Below are 23,252 nucleotides of genomic sequence, written 5' to 3'. Positions count from 1 at the left end.
AATAACGTATTCCCTAATACCAATTAGTTTTTTTTTAAGACTATTTTACCCTCACCCCTTTGTTATATATATATATATATATATGCCGCTACCCACCGGACTTCTCTGAAAATCTAGCTGGAGGTCCCCAAAGAGATTGTCGGAGACCTCATAGGACGCCGGAAAGGTTTATTGCCCCCAAATAGATCTTTATTACCCCCAATAGAGGGACAATAAACCTCTATTGCCTCCCAATAGATCTCTATTGGGGGGGGGGGTAATAAAATTTTATAAAACCTCGTAGGATGTCCCTAAAGAGGTCTTCGAAGATCTCATAGGGAACCGGAGAGGTTTATTGCCCTCGCTAATAAACCTTTATTGCCCCCTAATAGACCTTTACTGCCCCTCAATAAAACTTTCAGTCACCGGAATGAGAACTAATCTCCTTAAAATTAGACAAATAAAAACTTTGATTAAGGAAAAAAAAGAGGAGATTACATCAATTCAAAATATTTATTGCCCCCTGATAGACCTTTAACCCCCCCCCCCCCCCCCCCCAATAAAACCTTTTCTTTTTTTTTTTTTGCTTTTTTCTTTCCTTCAGGGCTTCTGCCCCTATTTTGTACAAAAAAAAAATTATTTGGAGTTCACCACTTTCAGCTTCACGTGCTAAAGCAATTTTTTTGACTTGATCAAAAGTTTTGGCATTCACCATTTTCTTGACCAATTCACGGTACTTCCAATGCAAATGCATCTACAGCAACCTCATCCAATTCCAGCAATGCTTAATTTTCTCTTACTCTCGCTTTGAGTCTCTGTCTCAACCCCAACTTCAGCACCGCTTTCAGAGTCCAAATCCAAATCCGACTCCGAAATCGAAACCGAGTCGTGAATTTCAATAAGGACAGTTTACCACCGCAACAGGTACTCTAATTCATTTCTTCTTCTTCTTCTTCAAAATCGATTCACGAATACTCAATTTCGAATCTTCGTCTCTGTTCAGTCATGAGTATGACGCCTACTTCTACAAGGTCTACACGCAGCTCTGGAAATTCCAACAAGAAAACCGTCAAAAGTTCGTCGAGGCAAGTCTTCGACGATCGAAGATCGGCGCGTCGCATAGCTTTACTTAGGGCAGTACACGAGGACCAGCGAGGCTAGCTATCTGTCCCTACATTTTCTACGAGGCGATTCTGAGCCGATCGATGCTGTTGTAAGAGTGGAGATTAACGATGGGAGCGGTCCGGTGAGCTTGTTTCTGATGAGGTCAAGGGTCCAGAGGAAAGGCAAGTTGGAGATGCACAGGGGAATCTCGCCGGAGATGACTAATCTGCGGTGGGGCTGAGCGTGGCCAGATATGTTCGACATCGAAATAAGATTTTGGAGGGGGAGAGAGAGAGAGAGTGGCTGTGGCTGTAATTCATTAATTGAGTTGAGGGTAAAATGGTCATTTACTGTTAAATTGTGTAAGTGGGAACAAAAATCTGTTGCTGGGGTAAGTAGGATAATTTTTGCTCATTTTGGTGCTTTGAGTCAAGGACCCAAAATTATATTATTAATTGGTCAAAATGAAGTGTGCTTTTCTTAATACAAAGAGAACATTTTCTACTATAAACACCCCTCTAAGGTAAATTATGTGTATATCTTCTCTGGTAAGCTCTCTCTCTCTCTCTCTTCAAAGTTTTCTCCCAAAACTCTAGCACGTCTTCCAGCTTACTTGAACGACGCTCGTCCGGTGGTGGCCTCCATCTATGTCGGCCTTGGTCGCCTGATGTCAAGGCTGCTGCTAGACGGGCCTCAAAGGCTTGCTGATAGTTGTTCTCAGTTTGTCTCTTAGCTTGGAGTTTGACGGCATCCCTGTCGGATCTTGGTCTGTTGGGCACTGTGACATGTGGGATCGACGACGACATGGTGGGTCGAGGGGCAACGCACATGTGATGGCTTTGATGGAGGTGTAGGCAGTGGAGTTGTTTGGTGGTGACTTGGTGCTGTGGAGATCGATCCTGGTGGGTCGGGTCTTCTCCGTTGGGTTTCGCTGAGGGCTTCGGTTGACTATGTCGGGTGACAATGGTGGTGGTGTTCCTCATGGCGGCGGCAGGGCTGCTGTGTTAGACTGTTGGCGGCTTGGCACAGTGCGACAGAGGTTGGATTGGGCTGCTTGCTGTTAGGTTCGGGCCAGGGCAAACTGTGGGCTATTGGGTTGTGGCCTCTATTTTTAGTTTTTAGTTTTTCTTTTATGTAAATAATTCCCTATTGTTTTAGGGCCCTATGCTTGTTAGGTTAGGTTACTTAATGAGCCTTAACGAGTATAGTTTTGCTTGTTTATTCGCTATGTTTTTTTCATAGCTTATAAACTCGCTTTTAAGTGAGTGATAAGTTCGAATATGGTTCGTCTATCCTATGTATCACTGTGGTTTCACCATGAAGCCTTATTCTGTCCATTGTGAGGCAGCGGGTGGATATGTAATGGCCTTCTTAGTATGAGTTTTATCAATGAAATTACCATTAATTCAAAAAATAAAGGTAAATTATGTGTATTTGATTTCCAACTTGTGCACGTGGACTACATATTAGACAATCATGAATCACGGTAATTAGGATTCCACCAAACACTTACATGGGCATACGTGGATGATTCGATCAATTCAACATAGAATCATAACAATTTTTGGATCAAACATTGCAATGATGAGGCCAAGACTTAAAGCTCTAAGCTTCCTTTTCATCATTTTCATTGTGCTCCTATTTTTGTATGAGTTCCTCTTTCTCATGGCAGCCTTAATTCCCTTTTCCCTTTTCCCTTTTCTTCCTTTTCATCCTTACTCCTTTGCTTGATCCCCTTTTGATTTTAAAGAGATTACTTTAAACTTTGGCGCGGGATCAAAAGCATATCCTTTTCTCCCTTTTATTAGTGCATCTAATTTTTTGGTGAAATAGTGAATTGTGTTTGCAACTGTAACAAAGATCTTATCACACATTTGATACATAAATAGTCTACAATAAATCCTTTGATATCTTGGGAAATTAGACCAAATTTTTATTGTGTACCTAGTTACTTTTTGCTAAAATATGAGCGTTAATCCATGTCTTCTATCTCGTTAATTCAGGTAAATTCTATGTTTAGATACTTTCCTTTTATCCTTTAATAGCAAGATGAGTACGTTTATTTGTTTTTTTATTCTTAATCCCCTAAACTTACTAAATAAAGGAAAATACACATTATGTTACACCTCGGTGAATGACTTCATGCATGGCCAAACCACTAAATACTACTCGAAGTTTGTCTATCATCATATGGAACTGGTCTATAGGAATGGATTAATGCATGGCGTACCAAACGAAACCCCATCCCTTTTTTATAGTTGTAATCACTAAATATAATTTATTCTTTTTTTGAATACTACACAAAGAGATACACAAATGCTAGCTTAAGAACATCTTCAATGGTGCTCCTTATTTTGTTTTATATTAAATTTGTCACAATAAATAGTAGCCACTCGAACTCTAGAAGCCATTTTTTGTTTCCCCATATTTGGGAGTTCCTAATGGTGAAGACACCATCTGTTGAACGGTTTTTTGTGAAATTTGTATTTGCCACTTAATTTTTTTTTGTAAAATATGTGTTTGCCACTTCTCAGTTCTCACCTACTTTTTTTTTTTGTCACTTACCCCTAGTACGTTTCAGTCAAATAGGTAACATGATTTTACGTTTTGAAATGATATTGAAATTGCTAAAAGACAACACAAGCCTTCTAAAGTCCTAATCTTTCTAAGTTTCTAACAATTGGAAAGTAGGAAGTAATAAGTAGACCTACTAGTCTAATTTGGGATTCTTTATCAGTGATCTCTATTCATTTGTTGTTATTTGCGTCATTTTCCAGAGAATCATACAAAAATAGCTAAAAGTTAACCAAGATTTGAACAAAAGAAAATGAAAAAATTATTGAACAAAAATAAAATAAAAGGCTCAACCAGAGTATAATACCAAACCTTAATCGTCACAAAGTCCTCAACCTGATCCATTGGTCCACCCGACCCATTCCATTTGTGCCTCCACATTCTGTAAACAAACTTTTCTTTTTTATCGAGAATAAGGTAGGAAATCACCTTGGTTACGTTAGCGAGTTAGTAACACACCCACTCAATTAGTATTTGGACCGAGTTTCACGAGAGTATCCCAAGAAAGCCAGACTAATCTCCCACCGCATGAGTAAGAAGCCGAATGCCCTTCAAATCTGTTGGGCTACAAACTGGTGGGAATTGAGACTCGAAGTCTCAAACTCTAGACATGGGAATATTCATATACTAAATAAATCACAATAAGGTGAAATTTGCACACCCCTCTTTACATTTGGCACACCTTTCCTAATTTTTAAATATTTTCTAATCTCCTCTTATGTTTATTTTCCATATTACCATTCTTCTCCAACATTTTTCTTCAGTCTCTCTCTCTCTATCTCTCGCTCTCGTGCTCCTACCGGCGACCCGATTCCATTAATGAAACCATTAATATTCCTCTAGTCAATTAATCTTAGACTAATAATGCTGATAAAATAAGATGACAGAGCTAATAGTCCCCAGCTCGAAGTAAATATCAGTACTGCATTTTAATTGTCTCTGATTTTACAAAATGTAGTCTTGAACCGCAAAATGTGGCATTACAGAAACTGTACCTACAGATTACATATCTAATAGTTTCCAGCTTGTAGCAGAAATGTCTAGAAACTAAAAACTAAAAACAATGGCAGGAGGTAAACACATGTTTGCATGATCAAATTGATCTTAACATTAGAATTCTTCGCTGGGGAATATTAAAAAATTAAGAAAGGTGTATCAAATGTAAAGAGGGATGTGCAAATTTCACCCCCTTAAAATAAATACAGGGGCTTTTCAAGGTGGGGGCCCAGTGGAGTACTGTTTTCCTCTCTCTCCTCATTGACCGCCGGATCATCCTGGTCTTCCTCTCAGCCGTCCGATGAGAACGATTGCCCGTCATCTTTCTATCTCTCTCTCTCTTCCCTGCTTTGACTGCTTGTACATCTCTCACAACAAAACAATATTAAATATAAGCTCCAGCCAGAAAGATCAAAACCCACACTCCCACATTCACACACACTCTTCTCTCTCTCTCCTCTCTTTCTCTCTGAGCTTGAGATTCTGAGAACCCCTCGGAGTTTGTGGAAGAGATAAAAGAGGCTCCAGCATTTCGGATTACGAGGCCGGACCTAATTATTCTGCTTCTTCTTTGATCTCTGTGATAAACTTACTGCTTTCTTTGACCAATCAGCCACCGACACGCATTGCTCCGTCTCCGACGCCGTCCAGGCTTCCGTTTCCGGCGTTTCCTTCCTCCGCATTACCACAGCTTCACTCCGGTGAGTCGAAATTGCTAAAACGATCATCTTCTGTTTGTTTCGCTTCAAATTTCGCTCGCAATGTGTGATTTTGCTGGTGTTTGTTTGATTTTGTGCTTGGAATTTGATGCTTTTTAAGTCCTTAGTGGCTGTTCGGTGACCGGAAAAAGTGTGACTGTGACTGATATGAAAAAGGAAATGCTTTTTGCTTCCTTTATTAGCTTTGTGTTTCCCGTTAATTATTTTTGGATTGTAAATCTGTAAGTTTTTACTGGTGTTCTCTTTAGATTTTGGTTTTCTAGTTTGACAAATTGGACTTGTTTGGCTGCTAGAGATAACTGAAAAGGAAATTACTTCCTTTTTTGGTTTTGTTTTGTTTGTAATTAACCAAACGGAGCCGAACTGTTTGGAGATTTTGAAATTTGAGATTGCTCTGGTTTTGAATAGCTGGCGAGCTTTGTCTTTACCGTTAGCTGTGATAACACGCTTAGGGGCGATAGTGACGGTGACGACTACAGGTCGTTTTTACCTTATCTCGGATTTTTTGAAATTGGATCTTGATTCTTGAAGGACCACTAAATTCCTGGCTTTGGATTTTACGTATTCTTCCCACTTTGTCCATATACTGGAACAGGTTGTCTTATTGCATCAGATTTCAACTTGGTGCCGTGAGAGTCTGTTTCATCATCTATACAATTTGTGTGTTGATTGATACATTATGCTGTTTGCCTAGTTCCTAGAGCAGTTGAGCTGTGTCGACACTGAATATTCGCAATTTTATGTTGTGAAGTTAAAATTAAAGAAACTGAAAGCAGCTAAAGTTGCCCAGTTGTTTGGCTTGTTTTGAGCAGAGGGTGAATAGTACTGGCTGACTGCGGTTTTCGTCTTGTGATCATAAGAATATCTGAGAGCTTATCTTCTTGGATGCTTACATTCGTGAGCTTAGGTTTTCCTTTATGTATACTTTTTGGATGCTGATTATATCTACTTTATGGGAGTTGACTGTATTAGTTCATGAATTGTGGTATTATGGATTTTCAGTTTTTATTTGATTTCCTGGAATTGTGATAACCTAATGCACGATAAACTCGTCTAATAATGCTTAACGTGTGAGTGAGACCCTCCACTTGTTAAATCATTTACCCTTTTTTAGAGGGATGTGCTTTTTTTTTTTTTTGGTGCAAATATGTTGTAGTATTACCTTCCGTTTATCTTTGGAAACTCTTGTAATAGTACTCAATTTATTGGGCTTTTCATTCAATTTCTTCCTCATATTATGTGCAGATTGGCCTGCATCTTTGTGAATCAATCCTATGTGCAGCTGAGTAAGAAACATATGGAGCTTCCTTGTAGCAAGGTTTTCCAGGTGCGATAAACAAGGACATTGCAAATACTATCATGGATGGGCGTTTTGAGCCCACAAGGAATTTTGATGACCAACAATCTCTAGGAACAAGTGGAAACACATTGCGCCAAGCAAACCGAAGTTTGAATCCACAATCCAAGTTCAAATCAGAAAAGCCTAGTTTGTCCTATGCTGATCTCCATCATGAAATTACAAAAAATGTTAAAGATGTCTCACCCATGTCCGATGGGAACCGCCAAAAGCAACGTATTAATAGAAAGACAACTGAAGTCGATGAACTTGTCAAGTATATGTCAAAGTTGCCAAGTTATCTTGAGAGAGGAAAAAACCTCCAGGAGAAAGCTTTAAATGTTGGAGTTCTTGACTGGGGGCGCCTTGAAAAATGGCAGTATAGCCATAAACAGATGCCATACAGAAGTAGCCGGTATTCACCATCCAGTAGTAATACAACCTCATGCTTTTCCACAGATGAATCATCAACCCATTCTAGCAGAGGTCACAGCTGTTCTCCTGCTCGTCTTAGGATGCACCGTCCTTCCCTCCAATCTCATTTCGTGACTTCTCCACTGGAAGGGCCTTCTGAAGTTGTCAACTCCTTTAGAGAAAGTGTTGGAAAGTTTCAGGATCTTAAAGCTGACCAGAGTAACAACCTGAATGGAGTCATTAGACCAGATAAGTCTTTCTGCAACAATCATATAGACATCAAGGTGGCACAGTGCAAGAGAAAAGATTCAGACCCAAAGACTGAGCCAGAAAAAGGACATTTGCGGAATGGCTTGCAGTATGAGATGGCAGCAACAAATTTAAGGGTAAAGAAAAACACTCGAGATGGTGAGTTTCCAAAGAAAGTAGATAAGCAGCAGCCATTTTCAGAAAATTTTGAACTAGATACCCCTGAAGGTTGCAGTAAAGTTGTTCTGCTTTTGCCTGGAGATCTTCCTGAAAGAAATCATTCTGGGTCGGGGCTTTCCGACATTTCTGATTCGGAAACACTGCTTGGTCAAAGAGCTGCAGAAACAACTCGACGAAGCTTGCCAGAGAGACCCAAGGAGGCCTGTCTTGCAGAGCTCAATTCTGGTCTCCCCCACTCCTGCCGTTTTCCTTCTGAAGTTGATCGTAAACACTTCAGGGTAAAACAACTCGGCTCCACAGGTGCAGCAAGTGGCAGCTTTCAGTGTAATACACTTGGCTCAGCATCACAGTTGGCTCTAAGTTCCTCAACAAGAATGAGCCCATCCAGAGACAGAATTGTTGAAGACAAAAAAACAACAGGAGTATCAACATCTTCAACTGTAAATGAGCCTCATAGAGGATCAGAATTAAAGCGAGGCAAAGTAACTGCTGAAAAAGTGAGAAGCTCATCACCTTTCCGCCGATTAAGCATTGCTGTGGGTAAGATGAGTAAAACTTCCGGTTCTAAAGATTCTTCAGATGTACAACAGCCTAGGTCAACAACTTTCCAGGCTAGACCTGGTTCGGGGAACAACGTGGCTTCCGCTTTCTTGGATACTTCAGACACTGATAATTCTAATGCCACTAGCAGAGCGAGGTCCAGCCCGCTGAGGAGGTTACTGGATCCACTGCTGAAGCCAAAGGTAGCCAACTGCCATCATTCAGCGGAGCCATTGGAGAAAGATTCCATATCAACAAATAAGGCTTGTAAATCATCTAAGGGGCGAGTGGAATCTTTGTCTGAGCAGCCAGGGAAAGTAAAGCTAGGCATGACTGGTTGTAGGGAAACTAACGTCAGTGAGTTCTCTAAGGATAGGAAGAATAGGCCATCAACAGTTCAAGCTCTTCTACGAGTTGCGGTTAAAAATGGCCTGCCCCTGTTCACATTTGCAGTCCACAATGACATTGACATTCTTGCTGCCACAATGAAGAAGTTGAATACCTCAGGAAAGGGTGACTGCAGTTGTATCTACACATTCTTCAGCGTGCGGGAAGTCAAGAAAAAGAATGGAACTTGGCTGAATCATGGAAGCAAAGGCAAAGCTCATGAATACATTCGTAATGTTGTTGCTCAAATGAAGGTTTCTGATTCACAGTTTCCCAATTTGATACTGGATCAGTTTAGCGTGAGAGAGTTTGTTTTATTTTCAGTAAACCTTAGACAGGCAGATTGTCAAACCTCAGACTTCCAGCCAAATGATGAACTTGCAGCCACTGTTGTCAAAATCCCGAAAAAGAGGAGTCAGACATCATCTACAGATTGGCGTCGTAGGGATATCTATAGTGACTTGCCTGCGGTTGGTTCAGTAGAGTGTTTGTCAAAGGTGAGACGCCACTCCTATTCTGTGGAAGATGTACAGAGCAAGCCTTTTGTTGGTAGTCAAGGCCTCATTAGCACAACGGTCATACTTCCAAGTGGTGCTCATAGTCTTCCGAGTAATGGAGGACCATCATCTCTGATTGAACGTTGGAGTACAGGTGGCTCATGTGACTGTGGGGGTTGGGATTTGGGTTGCAAACTACGGATATTGGACAACCAGAATCAAGCCAGTGAGAATTTGACTTCACAGAAGGTTTGTTCAATCCCAGATCGGTTCGAGCTTTGCCATCAGGTATGGTGCTCTCCTTATATCAGCTGATTTATTGAAAATCTTCAAAATCTTCAACTGATGTTGCTTTTCTGCTTTACATATCCACAGGGAGGACTACAAGAAAACCAACCTGCTTTAAGTTTGGCCCCATTCAAGGATGGGATCTATTCAGTTGAGTTTAATTCTTCACTCTCAGTTTTACAAGCATTCTCCATTTGTATAGCAGTGTTAGATAGTAGGAATCTATGCGAGTTCTCAGAGTTCCGGGAAACCAAAGCAACAGTGCAAGATGATGGAATAAGTGATCTGAATCAAATGGAAGGGGAAGTTCCTGCAAGATATGCCTCGTATCCTCCTCTTTCACCAGCCGGGCGCGTCTAGTTTTACAGTGACTGCATCTCATAGATACAATATATATCTTCAGTTGGTCGGGTTGGCATTGTACAAAATCTGCAGTTGGTGCCTTTACTCGATTTTCTGAGAGAAGTTATATTTAGTGCATCGAATGTATTGTCAGAGGAACTGTTTCATCAATTTTAAAATGTGCATATAGTGAGTAACTAGTAGGTTATCTTTTAAATCTCAATAAACTCCGATTTAAGATGGTAATATTCATCATGGAGAATATTGAATACAATAACCGGAGAATTGGGTGCAAGCCCCTCCTTGAAATGGAAATATGAGGAACGTTCAATCTATTTATATTGCTTCTTGGTTACTTATTTGATGTGCATTGCATTTTTTTAAGTTAAAAAATGATGACCGAAATAGGCCTTAACAGCAAAGCGGTGTAGGCTGTATCTAACTGGCTTTCTTCGCTGCCCAGGTAAGCAAAACTAGTTTGCTTCTTTTTGAATGCGGTACATGCTTTACTCAAGAGAGCAGAGACCGAGTTGGCTTTACTCAATAAATCTGGGATCTGTTTGATTTGTTTAGTGAGAGCTTAACCTCTTCTTCTCATTTTTTTTTTTTTACTTTTATTTTTAGGTTGAATCCAAATTTTCTGAAATTAGGTTCCCTCGTCAAAACATGTACATGTTGCATAGTAAGATATTCGGCTACACGATTCGTTTCAACGAGCTATTCGTTTAGTCATATTTCTCATCTTCATACAATTTCTTTTTGTTTTTTATATAATTAATAAGGCAGGTGACGGATGCCAAATCGGTATTGATGATAATCACGGGTATTGATTGACAACTTATCAATTTGAAAGAACAGAGAAACTGACAATTGATGGTGACATTTGAATACGATGAATATTATTTGCCATCTAGAAGGTATAGAGTACTACAATTCATTAAAAAAAAAAAAAAAAAAAAAAAAAAAGGGATAGACCGATAGAGTAGTAGTACAATGGAAAAAGAAAACAAAAAAGAAAAACCCATCTCAGCTTAATCACGTGAACACGTACTCTCAACACCAACGAGGCTTGTTTGACACGTCATCACTCATGCACATTGCTCATCTTCTTCTTCCCCAATAAAACTCGGAGAGAACAAGAAACAAAATTTATTACAGACTCTGTTTGATTTTGATTTCCTCTCACTTCCCCCACTTTCGAACGTTCCTCAGTATCGTTGGGATTTCAAATTCTGTTGGCGGATTAGATTTCAAAAATCAAACTTTTTTGTTTTTTTCTGTTGAGGTTGTGATCATATATGTTTGGAATTCGAATAAAGAGCGGTTTTATCGGGAGCTTTGCTGATTGATGACGAGCTCTAACCTCGATGCCCAAAATGCCGTTTTACTTTGCTCGTGAGGCTCCTAAGGTTCGCAATCTTTTTTTTTTGTTTTTTGGCATCTTTCAATTTCGATTCCAATGTTGATTTTGTTGATTGAATTGTGAAGTTGTGGAGGAAAATATGCAATGAGTCGTCAACTGAAGCTTCGCTTCTTGCTGGGAATTGGAAGTTTGTTCTTGCTGGTCTCATTTGTCAGGTTCATTTCTTTCTTGTCTGTTTGTTCAATTTGGATTTCAATTCAGTGAATCGGTATTGGCAATTAATTTTATGTACAATGTTCATGTCACACTTGGATTTTATGAATTGATAAGTATATCAGGTTTGAATTGATTATGGCTAAGTTGTTGCAGGATGGATTTGAGAACTAGTACTGGTTGTAGCTGTTGTTGTGTATCTAAGGGGTTATTTGAATTGAATGCCAATGATGGTATAGGCTTATAGCATATATAGGCATTTCCTTGTTCTCAATTTACTAGTGTGATGCTGAAGTTATCACCTTTTGGGCACAGAGTGATTTGTTCATCGGATTAGAGTTTTTGTGACCATAATGTATGGACCGAGTGCCTAAATGGTATTGATTTAATTCCCATTTATTTTTCCGAAAATGTTTGAGCCAAGCCACCAATGAAATGTTCTGCTTGATGTGTGACGAAAATGCCTTGGCGGGCTTTTCCTTTCTTCCTTTATATCCCTTTATTTGTTTGTTTATTTATTACTAGACGGGCCTTTTATGGTATTTGCTATAATGCTAAGATGCATAAGTTGTAAATCTTTATATGCTTATCTGGTGGTTTTCTCTGGTATCAAACAGTATCTTCATGGACTAGCTGTGCACGGAGTTCATTATCTACATCGGCCAGGACCAATACTTCAGGATGCTGGCTTCTTTTTACTCCCGGTGTGTATGCTTTCAAGGGTTTATTGGGATGCTTCAATATTTAATGCAGCACTCATCACTTCATTTATTGTCTATTTTTTTTTTTTCCTGTTATAATAGGAACTTGGACAAGACAAAACTTATCTGAGTGAGACTCTGTTTGCTGTTGTATTTTTTTCTTTTATCTTGGTAAGACTTTCTGGGTGCCAATATTATCATTTGCTTCAAATTTATCGTGGACTTCTCTCTCGTGACTTTAGTGTTTGTTCTTCATTCAGTTTTTCATCGCTTCTACAGCTAATTACCTGTAGAAGTTTGGTAAAATTCTGCGTTGAGCTAATATTGTGTCTGTATTCGGTTGCAGTGGACATTTCACCCGTTTGTTTTTCAGAGCAAAAAAATCTATACAGTTCTGATATGGTGCAGGGTACTTGCTTATTTAGCTGTAAGTAAAGATGATATATACACTAGTTTTGTCATTGCTTTCTAGATAGGCTGGCATACAACCTTATTTGTCTAAACAATGCATCTCCTATAAGATCTTCCTTATTGCTCTATCTTCTGGAAGTACGATCATGAAAGCTGCATATGTCTTAGCCCTATACAGGAAACACTCAATTTTTAGCATAAATATTATTAATGCTTGTCACTGAAACTTTTTTCTTTTGGGTTTGTACTCGCTCTTATCTGGTGTCAATTTCATCAGTAGCCATATCGTCGCCACATGCTATTATAAATTCTTTAATTCCCCATGTGTTTCCCATAATAAGCAATATCATATTGATGGCGATGAAAACTAGATGTAATGTCCTTATATGTACTACGCATAGTCTTCTGCTGTTTCCTTTTTACTTAATGTTACACCCCCTTGAGCCTCCTATCTGCTTATGATTCCTGGATTATGTAACTTGCTTATATGATTCATTCTTGAGCTTGTTACATTTTTTGAAGCTGACTGGGAATTGCACTCATACTCTTAATAGAAAGATGTTTGATTTAGTGCACTTTCCTAATCTAACTTTGCTTCTATGTTATTGACTTGAACTAGCTCTCGCATTGTATTGGATCGATGGATTTAACAATATCCTATGGTATTTTGCTATATTTTCTGACAATATATTTGGGTGTTCATTTTGTCAGGTGTCTCAGTTTCTCCGGATCATCACCTTCTACGCCACTCAGCTTCCTGGTCCAAACTATCATTGCCGCGAGGTAAACTTTATAGAAATTTGTTGTTTTGGTTGTTAGTTGGAGGTAATCAAGATTCATTGAGTTGTAATTAAATATGTTTTACAATCAGGTACAACTGTCTCTTTCAGGGCTCAGAACTTGCCAGGCTGCCCCCTCCGAAGAGTGCACTTGAAGTGCTCTTAATCAACTGTTAGTTCAAGTGCTTCATTTTCCTTGGGCTTAAATGCTTAATGCTTCATTATCTCCATAAATTAGAACAGCTTGATACTTATGTTATTTACGTGTTTGTGCAGTTCCCCGAGGTGTTATGTATGGCTGTGGTGATTTGATTTTTTCATCGCACATGATTTTCACTTTAGTATTTGTGCGCACATTTCAGAAATACGGAACAAGGAGGTAACAACAATTATAGAGCCTCTTCTTTTTACGGTCCTATTATCAGGTCTATCTGGTACTCATTTTATTACTCAATCTGAAGTGGGGTTGATTTGGTGAATTATTGCATGAAAATAAGTTCTTAGTTATTCTCAGGATGTAGGTATCATCAGTCATTTTATTTCTCACTATGGAATATGTGCTCAATTATAAAAATTAATTATTTTTATTCTATTGCGGTTTATCATTTCAGGTGCATCAAGCAGTTTGCTTGGTTAGTTTCTGTGATTCTAAGTGTCTTGATTATAGCATCTCGTAAACATTACACCGTTGATGTTGTTGTTGCCTGGTAAGATATAGATTATGTAATGCTCTTGAAACATTTGTGTCTGGAATAATATCTTTCACTTTACTGAGAACATAAGTTATTTATTCCCATGCAGGTACACTGTAAATTTGGTAGTTTCCTTTGTCGACCAAAAATTGCCAGGTTAGCAAATGCGATCTCATTAATCTTCTCTCCCTCTTCAATGTGATGAAAAGTCTGCTCTCGATTTCCCTTTTCGGTCATATATGATGATGTCTAAAGTCGATGCAGTTGCAATTATATCTAGATCAAAAGTAGAATTTTCTTAGCAAATAATTTTCATTTTTTCTAGGATAGTTGAAACTACATATGCCTTGATCTTTCTCTCCTTTACAGAATTGCCTGATCGGTCCTTGGGTTCTACATCTCCACCGCTACTACCAACGAGTACCAAGGATAGGGATAGCAAAAACAGAGAAGAGCTTGAAAAATTCAGGAATGGAAATTCTTCTGACATCAGCACACGGGTCTGAAAAATTAGTAAATATTCTCAGTCCTATCCAGTTTGTCTTGTCTTGTGGATGCTTTTCTCCGGATTGTAGGTCAGAGAAGCCGACATCTTCAGGATATCAACATACTTACCAGTATATGGTAAATAGATGAGCAGCACAAGCTGAAGATGGCTTTGCTGCTGTTAGTCTTAGGTATGCGCTTAAATTGTTTCAATAGATGCAATCTCTTTTGTTGAGTGAGGCTGATGAACCTGATTTGTATTATTTGCTGGAAATTGAATGGAGTTCTTTTTGTAACACCCTTAGGAGTTCCACTATTTCAGTGTTGAATGTCACATTGTCACCCATATCTTATTGGCGCAGTTCACTTTCTTACATTTACATGTGTCATCATCATTATTGTCATTACTGTCATTACTGTCATCATCATCTTCATCTTGGTGCTTATCATCATCATTTTCATTATCCAAATCATAGAAATGAATCGGGGAAGATTGTATGCACAGAAATGAATCAAGAAAAGTGGTGGTTATTATGGCTGAGATCCAAGTCATTATCTTGGAGCACCAGGTTGTCATGTTTAGGGATCATTGCTTAAAATTTTGTCCACAGAAAATAGGTGTGTGGATGATGGCTTAATATGATGAAGGGAATAGTAACTAGAGGAGGGAACATGTAATATCTCACAAGGCAATTAGGGCTGGCATGATCCCATTATGCAGATTTAATAATACCTCTTGTCTGATGACCCACTTGGACCACCACCCATTTGCTTGAAATGCCTTTTTTTTCCTATGTATATTCTCTTTCCAGAGGTTTTGTTCACGGAGACACCAATTGTTTACACATCACATGCCTCTTTTGGTTTCCTGCATTATCTGAGGAACTGTTTATTTGCTTTTTTTGCTTAGTATTAACATGATGTCTACTGTTCATCCCTACCAATGTCAAAAGTATCCAACAGAAAAATTATGGCATATGTGCATGGACCTCCATTCTGGGATTTTATTTTGGTGAAATGCAAAAGGCTGCCTCCAGTTCTGAACAACCAGGATCAGTAAAAAAGTAGAATGGTAGAACTGTGTTCAACTTTCTTTGTTTTGGTCTGGTCGTATCATGGATTCAATTTTGAGTTGAAATTTTCCAAATTTGTGAATGTCCTCCATTGGTGGAATCTTAGGTCATTATGTGCTCATCATCTGTTCCTGTGTATAGTAAAGGGTTAAAACCATTTTTTGGTTCCTGTATTTTGGTTGAATTTCAATTTTCATACCAAATTTCTAATTTCTTCACGTAGTCATCAAGTATGACACGTGACTTACACTTGTCGGGCACACCACTGTACCAAGTAGGAAAGCTGAAAGTGTCCTTATTCGTGTGATTCACCAACAACTGTGAAAGTTTACATGAAATTCACCCGCCCTCTTTTTTTTTTGTGGTTAAAATTCTAATAAAAATACAAAATTTAAGTTAGTAAAAATAAAATTTAAGTTACCAAAAAAGAAAACATAGAGTGTGAATTGTAAAATGGGGAGTATATATTTCACTCTCATTATCTACTATTATTAAGAGAAGAAGTTTTGTTAGCCAAAGTGGACGCGAAAAGACGACTTAATCCTTAGACCATAGATTATCTAAAAATATCTTTTAATAAATGGAGGTCATAATCGTAATCATAATAAACAAAATAACAGAATAAAATTTTAATTTATTTCCCTCTAAAATCTCTCTCTATAACTTCCCACTTCCACAGTTTCACAGCAAAAGAGTAAAAAAAAAAACTTCCAAAAATCCCCATGTTTCTCCAATGATTATTTTTGTTTTTGTTTTTCTTTTGAAAATTAAACCCACACAGAGGGTGTGTTTTGGTCTAGTTATTCCTTAAACTTCCATGAGCCCTTTTGTCTTTTGCCATTCAGGTCAAGGATTATTCAATCCGAATTGCATGTTCAAACGAACAAGAACTTGATCGAAATAATCATTTAGAGATTTATAGATAACTACACAATATGTCAAACTCTTTATTATGAAATACAAGATCATTCACACCTTCTTCAACCTACAAAAGGAATTACATTCTTTATCTCTTCTAATTGATGGAATCTTTGACCCACTCCTTATGACTTTATCTCAGTTTAGGTCTAACTAAATCTCTTATAATCACTTCTATATTGTAATATTAGGTTGGTTAATTTAAGATTATCTTAGAGACCTCACCAACCAAAAAAAGAAAATGATAATAGGGAAGTAGATGAATGGTCATTGGTCAAGGCACCTTTCTTGAACATATCATGCATGTGGTCCATGCCACACACTAACATGGTCATGCATTTAAAAATATGCAAGTACATAATATAAGGTGCATTTGTTATACTATAGCATAGGATTAATATAAGGTGCATTTCATTATTCATAGGAGAAAGAAGTGGCTATCTTTACCTTCATGCTTCCCAAATCCAAGAACAATCCTTTTGAGACCCATGTTGAGCAATTCACATACACACCCTCCATGCTGAAACCTTACCATATTAGTATTAAACTAAGGCTGAACAGCTATTTTATGCATAAGAGAGCTGGAAAAGTTGAGGTCGACTGCATTCTTCATCATTTTAGGCATGTCTGGCTAAACCACTGCAGTTTTCTTTAGCTTCATAGTTTATGTGCACAGAAACTATGCCCTTTACCTGCATACTTGATCGTCCAACTCATCTAACAGAGGGTGTAATCATATCAACAATAATGCAACGTGTTTAAGATGAAAAAGAGAAATAACTTTATTTGACTTAAACTATATTTTTAACTAGAATGTGCGGCTTTCTGGAAAGCTTTCGTGTTGCAATTCTGTACATTTCAGATATAGGTTAACGTATCAAATTAGTAGAGTACTAGTCAGCTTCAAATTTGACATGCTAAAATACAGCCACTTAATTTGTTTATTCTAAACGTTGAAGTCTTAGGCTTCATAGTTTATGAAAATGACAGCGAGTCACTGTTTTGCTTTCGCTAATTGACAGAAAAGTATATCGTCAACTGCAAACTTTACCAAATATAAGTCTGATGTAATATTTGATTAGGAAAGAAGTCTAATATGCACCAGTTGAATTAATATTTCCATAATTTGAGTTGACCCTTCTAAAAGCCATAGATACACTCGTGAGTCATTTTTGTCACGCAATCAAGTTTTATAATGAGGCTGTTGAACATGAAGAAGGGGATGAGGCAATCAATTTATTTGTTTATGAAACTATTGAACTACCCTGAACAGGTGGATACTGATTAGGTAATTTTCTTAACTGAGACTTTAGAGCATCACATTTTGTTGTAATTAGACAACTAAACTTTATTAAATATTTTTTTTGTAACGATAGAAGTATAATAATCGATATATTGATTGACTAAACTATCAAAAATGAAATATACATATCAATATCAAAATCTAGTTGGTTCAATAATATATCTCTCCATAATGGTGGATGATGTTTCGAACTTAAATCTCTCATCCAATATTAAAGAAAAAGATGGATTATTATATGAAACCTCAAAAGAGACATTAGTAGAAAAATAAGTGAGAGCCTAACGAATTAATAATTTTATTCGCCACACATGGTAGTAGCAAATATAAATAAATTAAGAACAATTTACGTACATGAAGCTCTCGGGTAATTTAAATTGACGTCATGAGGGACTTCACCACATTTCTCTTTAAAATAAAGCAACAATCTAAATAGGATATAACGGTACAATATCCTATTTCCGGTAAAAAAGGAAAATGTCTGTATCACTACTTTCTCAAAAACAAGAATCTTCATTAGTGAAGGTCTCCCTCATTTCACCTCCTAATCATGCACATCAAACGGAAAATGAAAGCAGAAAAAGAGATGAACAAAAAAGGAAACGTTACCGAATCACAAAAGAAAGAGAGAGGAAGAAAGCAAAAGGAAAAACGAGGAGCAAAATGCAGAAACGGGGGGGAAAAGAACGGAGTGACAGAAACACAAAAACAAGAGAAAACACTGGATCCAAAAAGTTTCACTTTTGGGGTTTTCCTCTCCCTTCCTTGCTTTCCAAACAAAATTAAACCAAAAGAAAAGAAACCCCTCTCTTGGTTTATAACTTATTTATCCAACCTCTTTCATTTTCTCCCAATCCTATCTACTTCTTCTACTCCCTCCAAACCCTCTCTACTAGTCCCCAGCAACAAGAAAGTGAAAGAAAAACAGCACAAAGCTTTCTAGAGAGAGAAAGCAGAGACATTCCAAAGCTTTTCTCAGCTGTTTCTCTCTCACTAGAATTGGATTCATTCCTCAGCCAATGGGAGCTCGCTGCTCCAAACTATCTCTCTGCTTCTGGCCCTCTAACATCAAATCCAATCTCAATGATTCTTCAGACAAAGGTTTTTTCTTGGGTTTAAATTTCACTTCTTTTTGTTAAATTTTAGTTGCTGTGTGTTAAAGTTGGCGTCTTTATGTAGAGAATGGGAAGAAGAACGAGAAGGACTCGCTTCCTGGGTTCATCGAGTTCAGCTTGGACCAGTTAAAAGCCGCCACGTCGGGGTTCTCGTCGGAGAACGTGGTCTCCGAGCACGGAGAGAAAGCTCCCAATGTGGTCTACAAGGGGACTCTTGAAGACGGCCGTTGGATCGCCGTTAAGCGGTTCAACCGATCGGCTTGGCCCGATTCGCGCCAATTTCTTGTGAGTTTTTGGTTCAAGTTGGTAACTTTGGTTTTCTGGGTTTTGTGTGGTTTGTGTGAAAAGTGGGTTTTGGGTTTTCAGGAGGAGGCTAGAGCTGTGGGGCAGCTGAGGAACGAGCGTCTGGCGAATTTGATTGGGTGTTGCTGTGAGGGTGATGACAGATTGCTTGTGGCTGAATTCATGCCTAATGAAACTCTCTCTAAGCATTTATTCCACTGTAAATTTTTCTCTCTTTAATTTATTTATGTTGCTGTGTTGGTCTGTTTCGATTTATTTGACTTTCGACGAAAATGGGATTTGTTTTAATGCTTGATTGTTGTGAAGTTTTTAGTTGGAATTTAGTGAATTGGTCGAAATGATGCAGGGGAGACCCAGCCGATGAAATGGGCGATGAGGTTGCGGGTGGCTTTGTATCTTGCGCAAGCTTTGGAGTATTGCAGTAGTAGTGGGCAGGCGTTGTACCATGATCTTAATGCATATAGGGTTCTGTTTGATCAGGTATGTGGGGATTTTTGGTGTTTTGGAAATAGTAAGGGTGATCTGTTGTTGGCCGGTTACTTACACTGAGTTGACACTTGACAGGATGGAAATCCCAGGCTCTCCTGCTTTGGTCTGATGAAGAATAGCAAAGATGGAAAGAGTTATAGTACCAACCTGGCTTTCACCCCTCCAGAATACTTGAGGACAGGTGATTTCGTCATTAGTCAGACACTGGCAAACAGCATTCGATGTTAGCTCAATTGCACTAGGTTTGGCAGGGGAGAGTATGAAATGAGGGATAGGAGAGGGAAATGTAAAGAAAAGAGGATATCTTCATTGTTTCCCACAAAGGATAATGATGAAAGGGCCAGTTTCCTTTATAATGTCCTATGCTTAAATTGCAAATGCATTCTATTCTAGAGTGAAAACATGCATTTGTTATTCTTTTATACAAGATAATTGAGGTTAGCTAGCAATATTAATCATTTGACGAGGTCTGCCATAGTAGCGAGTGGCCTTTTGGGCTGCAGCATGTGCGTTTCTGGACTCACTCAATCATGCTTCCCTTTGCATGCTTCTTAATCCCATTAACCAAATGTCATTAGCTAAGGTGCTTAATGCGTCTATCTCTTAATGCATGAATTTTGACCACGTCACGTGGCGATTAATTCTTTAGTTGTGCTACTGCATTCGTTGCTATCTTTTTGGTAAGTGTATTGATTACGATTTGTTGGTAAATGGATTTCCAATTTTTTGTAAATTTATTTTTATTTTTATTAACTTATGACGATTAAATGCATTAGAAGGGACTTCAGACTCACTGGTAGAGGTAGTATTCTCATTCGCAAAAGGGAATGCTTTAGTATTTGTATGGATGAGTTATGAACACATTTCTTGAGGTGAAAAAGTTTTTAGTTGATCTGAATGTTAATATCATTTCTCTGGCAGGAAGAGTGATCCCAGAAAGTTTGGTTTACAGCTTTGGGACCCTGTTGCTTGATCTGCTCAGTGGCAAACATATCCCCCCAAGCCATGTAACTTCTCTGTTCTTTAACATGTTTTGTGGATGTTTACTCTGATATTTTTCTGGACACCAAGTGTAAAATTGTAGCCTACAAAAGTAACCCGTGTCTTTAGATCTGCTCTATATTAAACTTATTTGGTTGTGTCGCATTCTTGTCATTCCTGATAATATAATTGGCTATATGATAATCTTAATTTCATTCCGTTTAAACCTGATTTTCATATTAGGATGATTACTAAATACTTAACTTTTGTTTCTCTAAGGCACTTGACCTGATACGCGGCAAAAACTTTTTAATGCTGATGGACTCATGCTTGGAAGGTCATTTCTCAAATGATGATGGAACTGAGCTGGTACGGTTAGCATCACGGTGTTTGCAGTATGAACCTCGTGAGAGGCCAAATGCCAAGTCTCTTGTGACTGCCCTTATTCCTCTTCAAAAGGAAACAGAGGTGTGCCCAATTTTCTTTAATTCTGTAATGATTATTGTTAGTTTAATACCTTGGTGTTTGATCTGCTGTGCATCTGTTTGCAAAGCTGATTTACATTAATGCTGCAAATATCATGAAAGTATTACATCATCTGATCTACTGTTCACAGCAGGTTCCATCATATGTTTTGCTTGGTATTCCGCATGGAGATGTGCCTGCAAATCAGACATCGTTGTCACCTCTTGGTGACGCTTGCTCAAGATTAGATCTTACTGCCATACATGAAATCTTGGAGAAGGTTGCTTACAAGGATGACGAGGGGGTTGCAAATGATGTTAGTGATCCTCCTTTCTAAGTTCTCTATATATTAATTTTCGGACATCTAGAAATGGAGGGAAAAAAACTGCGGTTCTGCCTCCCATCCGTTACTATTTGTTTCCTGGGGGCCATCCTTTCATGCTTTTCATATTTTTATGAGAAAACATTTTAAGTTTAATTTTGCTTAAAGCACTGCCCTTACTTTTGAGGTTTCCTTGCAGCTTTCTTTCCAAATGTGGACAAATCAAATACAAGAGACATTGAATTCCAAGAAACATGGGGATGCTGCATTTCGAGCGAAAGATTTTGCTACTGCCATAGATTCTTACACAGAAGTAAGGCACCCATCAGAAATACAGACTTTAATTGTTCATCTAAGCTCTGTTATCAAAAGCCAGATACAGAAAAATGCATCTAGACAATACATTAGACAATAAGAGTAGTGGTACGGTTATATAAGAATTTGAGTTTTCTAACCTGCAAATAGACATTGAATAGTTATAACCTTATATGATTAACTGATCATCTCTTAAAAAGTAGCTTTACCTAGTAACCTGGGGTATTGCAGAAAGATAAATTATGACCTAAAAAAGAAAGACAGAAATAGATAAATTGGAATGGATATGCTGATCATCTTACTCCTTGGTGGATTTTGTTCCCTTCAATTGCAGTTCATTGATGGCGGGACCATGATATCTCCAACTGTGTTTGCTAGACGTTGTTTGTGCTATTTGATGAATGATATGGCACAAGAAGCTCTTGGAGATGCTATGCAAGCCCTAGTAATAAACCCTGAATGGCCGACTGCCTTCTACCTTCAAGCGGCTGCCTTAAAGAGCCTAGGGATGGACAACGATGCGCAGGAAACTCTAAAAGATGGCACATCCTTGGAAGAAAAAAAAGATAAAAACTGAATGTATATAGGTGTTTTCCCCCTTCTTTTATTTAAACCTGTATCTAGTTTTGTTAATTCCCTCTTTGGTATTTGAGTTCTGCTCTGCAGCACCAAAAGATTCATTGTAACAATCTCTATGTTGGTCTTGGTGTATCTTTTCATTTATTTTGATCTATAGGAGCTTCTGTACTTAGACAGAAGTCAAAATTTCTTGTTTGTTCTTCTCTTTCTGATATAAACATATAAAATGCTATATGATTTTGATTTTTCAGTCTGTCATTATGCAAAACATAAATCGTTTATGGTTAATCAATATTTTTGAAAGAACTAGGATTTTTGTTTTTGTCCAAAAAAAAAAAAATCTTTTGAAACCTTATCCTTGCTCGGCCACAATTGGGCTACTAAGAAATCTTTCGACCCAAACCCTCAACAGCATTAATCCAGGCCCAAAATGCGGTTTTGTATTTCAGAAAGAGACCGTTGTTTTTGCAACGGTCATATTGATTTGGGATTTTAGGGTTCCATCTAGAATCAAAAGTGCAAAGATGTTCTCATCTTTTGGTATTCAAGACTCCAAATGCTGCGAATTAAGATGTCAAATTGATCATTGTTTTTCATTCAGTTGCTATGCTTTCGCTAATAATTTTGCAACAAATTTTAAGAACTCAAGGTTAGGTTTTTCTAGAAATTTTTTTGTTTGATTTAAAGCATGTTTTGGTTGTTGTTATGCACAAGAACACTAGAAGCATTCCCGGCGTGCGCCTACGTTAGCGTAGATGGTGACCGGATGGAATTTACATTGTATTGTTGACTTGTGATCTTGTGAAATTGAAACAATTGTGTGCATATTTGAGTATATATATTGATGAGATGATATATTGAAATTTGCACACTGAAGTTTTGTATTTGTGATTGAATGACAATTCATGTAATAAAAGTTTATCTCTCAGTACATGATTACTGTTTTCATTGAGAAAATTGCAAATCCGGTAAAATTTCATATAAGCAATTAAAAGTTGTATTCTGAATTGAAATTAAAACTGAAACTTCACCTTAGTCTGAAAATTTTAGTAAATATAAATGGACATGTTACACAAAGTAATTCTCTGTTGATGTTTGCTTAAATTCATTCAGTTTAAGTTGACCAGTGACTTGTATATGTC

At 37.9% G+C, this 23,252-nt stretch overlaps 3 protein-coding genes across 5 annotated transcripts; all 3 read left to right on the top strand.

Annotated features, from left to right (window-relative positions):
* The first annotated feature begins 5,053 nt into the window (after positions 1-5,053).
* On the top strand, positions 5,054-9,940 carry LOC133729671 (uncharacterized). 2 transcript variants are annotated; one of them, XM_062157236.1, is made up of 3 exons: positions 5,054-5,354; positions 6,618-9,263; positions 9,351-9,940. In XM_062157236.1, exons 2-3 carry the CDS (start codon positions 6,732-6,734, stop codon positions 9,621-9,623), a joined length of 2,805 nt encoding a protein of 934 aa, XP_062013220.1. In that variant the 5' UTR covers positions 5,054-5,354; positions 6,618-6,731; the 3' UTR covers positions 9,624-9,940. The 2 variants fall into 2 exon arrangements, with proteins under 2 accessions (XP_062013220.1, XP_062013221.1); XM_062157237.1 differs by lacking the exon at positions 5,054-5,354 and adding an exon at positions 5,992-6,279.
* Positions 9,941-10,667: 727 nt separating this feature from the next.
* Positions 10,668-14,624, top strand: LOC133732232 (phosphatidylinositol:ceramide inositolphosphotransferase 3-like). The gene is made up of 11 exons (XM_062159733.1): positions 10,668-11,014; positions 11,094-11,183; positions 11,799-11,885; positions 11,985-12,053; positions 12,229-12,309; positions 13,005-13,076; positions 13,184-13,244; positions 13,349-13,451; positions 13,684-13,779; positions 13,874-13,920; positions 14,134-14,624. The coding sequence occupies exons 1-11, from the start codon at positions 10,973-10,975 to the stop codon at positions 14,268-14,270; spliced, it is 885 nt and encodes a 294-aa protein (XP_062015717.1). The 5' UTR covers positions 10,668-10,972; the 3' UTR covers positions 14,271-14,624.
* Positions 14,625-18,211: 3,587 nt separating this feature from the next.
* On the top strand, positions 18,212-22,363 carry LOC133733023 (serine/threonine-protein kinase BSK5-like). Of its 2 annotated transcripts, none has more exons than XM_062160630.1 (10): positions 18,212-18,642; positions 18,721-18,941; positions 19,023-19,158; positions 19,306-19,439; positions 19,524-19,629; positions 20,370-20,455; positions 20,709-20,897; positions 21,046-21,210; positions 21,416-21,529; positions 21,866-22,363. In XM_062160630.1, the coding sequence occupies exons 1-10, from the start codon at positions 18,561-18,563 to the stop codon at positions 22,106-22,108; spliced, it is 1,476 nt and encodes a 491-aa protein (XP_062016614.1). In that variant the 5' UTR covers positions 18,212-18,560; the 3' UTR covers positions 22,109-22,363. The 2 variants fall into 2 exon arrangements, with proteins under 2 accessions (XP_062016614.1, XP_062016615.1); XM_062160631.1 differs by having other exon boundaries at positions 18,214-18,642; positions 21,049-21,210.
* The last annotated feature ends 889 nt before the right edge of the window (positions 22,364-23,252 follow it).

Source organism: Rosa rugosa, chromosome 2, assembly GCF_958449725.1.
Source record: "Rosa rugosa chromosome 2, drRosRugo1.1, whole genome shotgun sequence".
In the NCBI taxonomy this organism is placed as follows: domain Eukaryota; kingdom Viridiplantae; phylum Streptophyta; class Magnoliopsida; order Rosales; family Rosaceae; genus Rosa; species Rosa rugosa.
Note: the sequence above shows the minus strand (reverse complement) of the source record. Positions and strands in the feature narration are given on the sequence as shown.